At 45.9% G+C, this 8,663-nt stretch overlaps 1 protein-coding gene across 2 annotated transcripts in view; it reads left to right on the top strand.

Annotated features, from left to right (window-relative positions):
• The first annotated feature begins 231 nt into the window (after nt 1–231).
• LOC117363772 (myosin-9-like) overlaps nt 232–8,663 on the top strand; it is a 201,935-nt gene continuing 193,503 nt past the window's right edge. For both annotated transcript variants that reach the window (XM_033952064.1, XM_033952063.1), the window contains exon 1: nt 232–359. In XM_033952064.1, the coding sequence (XP_033807955.1) occupies nt 293–359 (67 nt within the window). In that variant the 5' untranslated portion in view covers nt 232–292. The remainder of the gene's footprint in view (nt 360–8,663) is intronic.

The following is an 8,663-nucleotide window of genomic DNA, read 5'->3' as shown; positions in this document are numbered from 1 at the left end:
GATGGGCGGGTTACGAGTGTTTTAAATAAATGAATAAATAAAACGTGCGGCGCTGGAGTGGATATTTCCTTGAAAAGCAAGAATGGGGTTTTATATGGAACAGAGCCGTGAACGTCACTTTCATGTCAGACGCAGTGGTAGGCGCCTCTGCCCTCCTTCGGGAAGGAAGGTTCCATTCCCGAACAGCAGGGGCTTCCCAGAGCACAGAGTCTGGTTGCTATGACAGCGGGCTCACCGGTCTCGGCTACAAAAGTTTCTGCCGGCGTCGGGTGAAAGAGGGCAAGGCGGGGAGATGAGTCTGACTCTGTTGTCCGAACCTTCGGCCGTTGTTGAAGCTTTGGAGCATCTGGAACGAATTGGTAAGACGAGCTGTAAGCGTCCCTCTATTTGGCTGGTATTCATGACCGACAATGGGTAATGGCCGGGGCAGCCACCATGTTAATCGTAAATAGATTTATCCTGGAATCCACTTCCCCCACCTGCAAGGGGGCATGTCCATTAGCGATGAGATATAGTCAGCCTTCTTCCTTCCCGTCCCGCCTCCGTGTGGGAAACTTGACTTTGCATATACAGTACAGTCTTTTCTAGTTTTCTCTGTTTCTTTTCTGTCTTTGTAGGCTCTCGGGTCTTTTCCAGATAAGCCCTGCCACTAATGCAAAAAGTGCACGGGTGAAAACTTAAGCCACGCCACCTTATAAATTATTAAACTATTGAAGCCCTCCGAGAAAATTATTCACATGATTTGAATAATGACTTTGGGGGGGGGTTTCAAGGGGGGGGCGGAGCCCCCCTTTGTATATCACTTTCCCCAAATATTCATTTAGCATGGTGTTAGCTAAAACTGTGGCGGGGTTTAACTTTTTGGCGGAGCTTATCTGGAAAAGATCCAGGCTCTTCAGTCCAATCCATCTATTTCTTCTCTCACCATGTTCACATTTGTCTTGCCCCGCATCTCCCTTCTATGTCCCTATCTCTATCTTACCCTCAATCTGCCCTGTATCCCCATACCCTGGGAAGGGGTAAAAGGCGGACCTGACGGACCTCGCGGATCTAAAACCGCACATCCTTAAAAATCTGAGGTCCGTGCCACTTATAGTTAGTTTCTGGCTCTGACAGACCTCGATGACAGTTTAGCTCTGACGGATCCATCTCAGTATGGGGGGGGGGGAGGAATATTAGGATCCGTCAGCACTAAAATGTCATCGAGGTCTGTCAGAGCCAGAGACTAAAAGTGGTGTGGATCTCAGATTTTTTTTTTTTTTTTTAACTTGTTTATAAGATTTTACATTGTTATCAAGCATAACTTGTACAGAAAGTATAATCAAGAAAATATAACATTTAGGTTTACTTTCAATCCTAATAATGAATCAAAGTATAAAGGAAAAAACATTTCTTATCTTAATCACACACTAGTCCTCAATTTTAGATCCAAGATTAACGACAAGAGTAATTAAATTTAAAGAATAATTTTACAAGGAAAATTACCGAATCTGTGCTAACGCAGAGCTAATTATCACTTAGATACGGTTGGTATTCCACACTCAAGACGCTTCAGAGAGAGAAAAGCAATCAAATGAGCTGGTTCTACAAAGACATATTTAAAAGAACGGTATCTAATGACACATTTACATGGATATCTAAGAAAGAAAAAAGCTCCAATCTGGGTCACACCTGGCTTCAACATTAGGAATTCCCTTCTTCTCTTCTGAGTCTCCCTTGAGACATCAGGAAATATTTGAATATGGAGACCCAGGAAGTCCTTAGATCTATTTTTAAAGAAAAGTTTAAGGATCCAGTCCCTATCTGGAGCCAAAGCTACAGTCAGTAAGAGAGTGGCTGGAGTAGCCAGTTCTCTATCTGATTGTTCCAATAAAGTGGAAACGTCCAAGGGTACTTCCTGTGACATTCCTTCATCTTCTTTCTTTTGAGGATCCCGATTTCTTGTGGGCAAATAATATACCCTTGTAAGAGGTGGTAAAGAATCCTCAGGTATTGTTAATATCTCCAGAAAGTAGCGCTTTATCATTTCTCATGGAGAAATTGATGAAATTTTTGGAAAGTTAATTAAATGCAAGTTATTAGCCCGAGTCTTATTTTCAAGATCTTCCAATTTTGTTTTCATAATTAGGTTATCTTTAACAAGTAGATCTTGATTGCTTTTAATTGTTTTAAGTTCCTTGTTTTCTTCTTGTATTTCGGTCTTCAGCAATACAATATCTTGCTTTAATAAATTAATTTCTCCTTTCTGGTTTTTTATCTCTTGATCCAAGTGTTTTATTTGCGGATTAAGGGAATTCCCTAGATTAGAAACTAGGTCCTAAAGAGAATCTAAAGTGACTTCAGAGGGCTTGTCAGGAGGAATAAAAGTAACTTGTGTCTTTAATGACTTTTCAGTCGAGTGTTTTACCTCTCTGAGGTCCTGATTTTCTTCAGCCAAAGTTGTCCCGGACGCTGGTTCTTTCCAGAGGAGAGAATCACTCTGGGTTGTTCCCTGTAGTGAGCCCTCCAGCAAACTGGCCTCTCGGGGGGAGAACACTTCCTCTTCGGGTGTGCTCTCTCCTCGCGGTGAGCTAGCTCCCAGCGCTTGTGGCTGAAGAGGAGGTGTCCTTATGTCGGGGCTCAGCGTGACATCGAGCCCTTGGGGAGACCCCACGGCACTACTCTCTGCCGGGGCACTCAACGGACGATTCCCCGACACTTCCTGCTCACTTAGAAGGTGCCGAAAAATGTCATCCACCGTAGGCAATGGGGCTACCGAACGTCGGGAGGCTCCACCGACACTTCTGCCCCTTCTTTTCGGCATTTTCGGCGGATCTCAGATTTTTAAATTTACTGAAGACAAACAACAGTAACCAATGTGATACAGAACACGAATGAGAATGGACAGCGCCCAGAAAGAAAATCAGGTTTAAGCAGACCCCCATAGGCAGGGTGGGATAGGGATATAGCAAGCACAACCACCTCTCACTTTCTTTTACCAGGAAACCGGTTTAAAGGATTCGTTTTAGAGCCGCTCCAGCACTAGTCTCTGGCTCTGAAAGACCTCTATGATATTTTAGCGCTGACGGATCCTAATACTTTTCCCTCCCTATGCTGAGACGGATCCGTCAGAGCTAAATTGTCATCGAGGTCTGTCAGAGCCAGAAACTACAAGTGGTACGGACCTCAGATTTTTAAGGACGTGCAGTTTTAGATCCGTCAGGTCCGTGTTTTACCCCTTTCCCCATAACCCTCCTCCCCCCCTTTTCTGCCATCTGCCCTCCTGGAGTTCCCATAAACCTACCTACACCCTTTTTCCGGCGCTGCCTCTTTGTGTTCCTCCGTATTTACCCTCTTCCTGTCCACTACTAACCCCATGTCCCTATCTGCCCAGCATCTCCAGTCTGTTTACATGTAATACTGTATCCTGTTTCTTAAGGTTTCAATTCAGGTTTTCTGCCTTCTCTCTATTACTGATGTGTGATCCCTTTTTTTGTATTTGTTGAGGATCTGTCTCTATTTTGTGCTTATGACCAAGGTGCAGTATTCTGCTAGCACAGGAGTAGGCAACCATAATACATGGAATAAAGTGATTTATTTAGTCAGATGCTTGGAGAATAGATAGGTTTTCAATTGTGTTCTAAAATCTTTATAAGAGTGAGTTGCGAGCAGTAAAATTCTAAATTCTTTATCATAAAAGGCAGCTCAAGATGCCAAAGTATGATTAAGAAATTTTTTATTTTTGCAACCGTGGACTGAAAGAAAATTAACAAGGGATGGGTTCTTCTACTATGTCTGTAGGAAGCCAAGAAAAATCTGTTAACCAAATAAAGGGGGCCTGTACCATAAAGAACCTTATAACAAAAACATCCCAATTTAAACAACACCCGAGCTGCCACAGGCAGCCAGTGCAATTCACAATAAAAAGGCGTAACATGATCATATTTCTTCAAGCCATAGATCATTCTGACCGCTGTGTTCTGTACTAATGCAAGTCTCGCTAGTTCTTTCTTAGTAATTGTCAGATAAATAATATTACAATAATCAAGAAGACTTAATAAAAGCAATTGAACCAATAATCTAAAAGCAGCAAATTCAAAATAAGATCATAGTTCATAGTTTCCATAGGGTAAAATAACTTTTACATACCACAGCTTCTATCTGAGTTTTCATGGTAAGGTGCCGGTCTAAAATGCTAGTAGTGGGCTTTGGGGTCCCCTCCCAAAGTTCTGCCTTGGGCCCTACACATGTCTAACACCAGCACTGTTAGGATAAAACATGTCAGTTCTCATATATTCTAATCACAAAATAGAAAATACAATTATTTTTTCTACTTTTTGTTTTCTGGTTTCTGTTTCCCTCTGTTGTCTCTTCTCACTTACCAGGGTCTCCTGCTCATTTGACATTCTTCTTCTCTCTGCTCTCCATCCATCTTTGTGTACTTATCTTTCCTTTCTCTGTGTCCCCTATATTTCCACGTCTAGCATCTCCCGTGTGTCCATCTCCCTGTATTTATCATCACTACTCTACGTCTTGCATTACTCATCTCCCTTCTGGGTTCCTATTCTCTCCCACATCTATCATTTTCCCTCTGTGTTCATATACCCTCTCCCATGACTGGCATTGCCCCTCTCTGTCCATGTACCATTCCCATGAAGCATTTCCCTTTGTGTCCCTGTTCCTATTCACTCCATGCCAATTATTTCCCCCTTTGTTTCTGATGCCTCTCTGTGTGTCTCCCTCTCTCTAGTGCAGTGTCTCTCAAACTTTCTTGAGCCAGGGCACACTAAAGATAGTGACCACTGCTCGAGACACCCATCATCATCACGTTGACATCCACGCATGCGCAGAGGCCCTCCAGACAGGCCCTGAAATGCCAGTAGGGCATACCAGCAGGGAAGTCTAACAAATATCAGCTGAGTACCCCCAAACTCCAACCTAGACCCACCCAAGCTATTCCCCAGATCCAATCCCCTTTACTAATTGTAATGCAATTTTTTCCATTCATTTTTCATATACACACAATAAACACAGCAGATATAAAGTCTCAAAACTGTCAAAAAGTCTCTCTCTCCTCTCTCTCTTTCTCTCTCTTCCCTCTCTCTCCCCTCCCCTCTCCCCTCTCTCTTTCTCCTTTCTATCCTCCCCATCCATCTCGCCCTCTCCATGAGCCCAACACTTTCTGCCTCCTGCACACTTTCTCTCTCTGCCCTTGCCTCTTCCCTCAAGTGGGATCCCTCCTTCCCACCCCCAACCCAACATTCTCTCTCCCCATGCACCATCTCACCCTCCCCTCTAGTGTGTAACACCTTCCCCCCTTTCTGCCAAGTCCAGCAGCACCTTTTCTCCCTTCCTTTTACATCCCTCCATCCAGCATTACCCCCTTCTCCCTTCCTTTTACCTCCCCCTGTCCAGAAGTACCCCCTTCTCTCTTTTACCTCCCCCCTGTCCAGCAGTACCCATTCTCCCTTCCTTTTACCTCCCCCCTGTCCAGCAGTACCCGTTCTCCCTTCCTTTTATCTCCCCCCCTGTCCAGCAATACCCCTTCTCTCTAGGCTAGCAGCAGCTCACTTTGTGGTTTTAACTTAGCCATATAGCTGCCGCTAGGATTAGTTTAGCTGTGGTTTCATCAGGCAACCTCAGGGCTTTTGCTAGGCCGGCCTGCCTCGCATCATCGAAGTAGGCCAGCCTAGCAAAGGCCCTGTGGCTGCCTGATGAAACCAAGTCTAATCTAATGCTAGCGGCAGCTGTGTGACTAAGTTAAAATCACAGTGAGCTGCCGCTGCTGGTCTGGGGGTGGGGAGAGAAACTGCTGGGACTCCTGCTTGCCTCTTCTCTGATTTTAAGTGTGCTGTGGCATACAGGGGCAGGAAGAGAGGCACCGGCATCAGTTAACTTGCAACCTCCTGCCTTCTGCTGCCAATACTCCTGGTTTCGTATTGGCAGCAGAAGGCAGGAATTTGCAAGTTAGCTGACATCGGCGCCTCTATTTCTGCCCCTGTATGCTGTGGTGCACTTAAAATCAGAGAAGAGGCAAACAGGAGTCCCGGTAACGTATCGGCAGCAGAAGGGAGGCAGTTCCAAGTTAGCTGATGCTGGCGCCTCTCTTCTTGCCTTTTATGCCATGGTGCACAGTTTGTAATACACTGCTCTAGTGTATTGTCCAGTATTTCATTACCTCTTCCTTCATCCACTTAGTATAGCATCTCTTTTTCCCTACACTTCCCTTCAGCCCCTCCCCCAACAAGTCCAGCACTTCTTTACCTTCCCTCCAACATCCCCCCTTTCCACAGGTGCAGTACCACTCCCCTTCCTGCAGGTCCTGTAGCTTTCTCCCTTCCCTACAGTTCCAGCCCTCCCCTCCATAGGTCCTTTACCTTTAGCTCCATAGTTCAGCCCCTTCCTGTGCCTTCCCTCCAGCCCCAGCCCCCACGGAGAGTGTGGCATAGTGGTTAAAGCTATAGCCTCAGCACCCTGAGATTGTGGGTTCAAACCCATGCTGCTTTTTGTGACCCTGGTAAGTCACTTAATCCCTCCATTTCCACAGGTTGGAAGATATGGCTCACTGGTAGAGCTGCTGCCTCTGCATCCAGAGGCTGTGAGATCAAATCCCAGTGCTGCTTCTTGTGACCCTGTGTAAGTAACTTAATCCTCCAGTGCCCACCGCTTTGAATGTCATCTTTAAATGCCAAAGCCACAAAAAGGCAGTATACAAGTCCCCATCCCCCCCTTCCCCAGGTACATTAGATAGATTGTGAGCCCGCCGAGACAGACAGGAAAAAATACTGGAGTATCTGAATAAATAAATGTAAACTGTTCTGAGTTCCCATGGGAGAAAGGTATAGAAAATTGAATGCATAAAAAATAAATACAATTCTGTGCACTTTTCCTCCAGCCCCTGCTCCCCTCCTGTTCCCTTTCCTCCCGCCCCAGAACTGCTTTGCCTTGCATTCACTCCCTCTTCTCGGATCCGATGGCTCTAGTTCCTCCTTTGCGGATACGTTGGATCCAAGCTGCCTCCCTCCCTCCCTACTGCTGGTGTATAGCTTGTAGAAGAGCTGCTGATCTCTGCTCAAAAGTGCTCATGGCCTTTCCTCTTACTTGCTCCTCCTTATGATGCAACTTTCTGTTTTTGCGAAAAGAGGAAGTTGTGCTATAAGAAGGGCCTGGCAGAGGGAAGACCATGAGCACCTTTGAACAGGCCTGTGTAGGGATTGGTTCTCTTTTCTACAAGATATATGCCAGCAGCAGAGAGGGAGGTAAGCAGGCTAGAGTTGCTGGACCCGCAAGTGAAGGGGGAGGGGAGGGATGGGAACCCTGGGCAGGCAAGCAGAAAGTGTGGGGATGCGTCCCACCTTACCACAGTTTCCAGGGAGCAGGGAAGGATGCAACAATTTTTCCCAGGATTGCACAGGATCAGAGATCCATCACGTGTTCGAAACTCAAAAGCACTGTGTATCCATTCCCATGGGTTACTATACTGAACACGTGCTGGATTCCTCCAGTCTTGCAGCACGTGTTCAATAACCCATGGGAATGGATACACTAGTTGACTAGCAGATTTAAAAAAAAAAAAAAAAAAAAAAGAACCAGCTCCATGCTGCAAGAGCACCTCAACCGGAACCCCTTCCCCTCGGGAACCCTGGGCAGGCAAGCAGAAGGACCTTACCTCTTACAACGAGTTCTTCTAATCTAGCCCCGACAAAGTTTCAGCTCCAAGTCTGCGGTGACTCCAGTCCAAGCAGGCAGCAGCGACTCCAGCGACTCCAGTCCTAGCAGCTCCTTTCCAAAATCCCAATCGCTACTGCTGTGCCACTACAACCCATTAAATGGGGTTTTGAAATCATGTGTGGCAGTAGCGATTGGTCCCCTCACTGCTTGAGCAGGAAGAGGTGACTAATCAGGAGCCATCACATTAAAAGGGGGCGGAGTCAATTTCAGCAACGCACGATGGAGAGCTGGAATGGAGACAGCATGGCCGCCGGAGGAAACAAAGGATCACGGTAAATCGCGGTATTGCGGGTCACAAAGAAGGGGGTACATTTGCCTGCGGGGACAAATCTTTTCACCATTCTTGTGGGTGGTGAAAAGTTTTGTTCCCGTGTCTGCGCGATTCGGCTGGAAAGTCTCTATAGCCCGCAGGCAGACCACGGCTTCCCGCGGAGATCGCTTACCGTGTCATTCTCTATCCTCGGGGACCACTTGGCCAGTCGGGTTTTCATAGTCTGTCATCCATATCATTGTGGATATCCTGAAAACCCGACTGGCCAAGTGATCCCTGAGGACTGGGTTGAATACCACTGACCTAGAGTCTAGCAGCTCCTTACCAATTGTTCCAGCGGGACAGATCAGCTGGCAGGGGGCTAAGGAAGCTGTATCAATGGCCAGGTTCATTTATTAAAGTTTGCCCAGGGCCCCATAGGTGGTTAAAGCAGTCCTGCTGGTATCAAGCAAAGAAAAACCAAAATCGGATGTTATTTTATATAGAAAATAGTGAATACCTCTACAACATTTATATCTGTTATGTTTTTCTCTCTCTCTCTCTTTTTTTAATTTCCAACTAATATAGCCTGGTGCCAGTTTCAAAGTTCTTAAATTCACAGATTGATTCTAATTTGGGGGAAAGAAGTTAAGTGAAAAGCATCCTTTACATCTTTCTTGGTGGGGGGAGAGTTCAAACTATT

This window comes from Geotrypetes seraphini, chromosome 7, assembly GCF_902459505.1.
Source record: "Geotrypetes seraphini chromosome 7, aGeoSer1.1, whole genome shotgun sequence".
NCBI lineage: Eukaryota > Metazoa > Chordata > Amphibia > Gymnophiona > Dermophiidae > Geotrypetes > Geotrypetes seraphini.
Note: the sequence above shows the minus strand (reverse complement) of the source record. Positions and strands in the feature narration are given on the sequence as shown.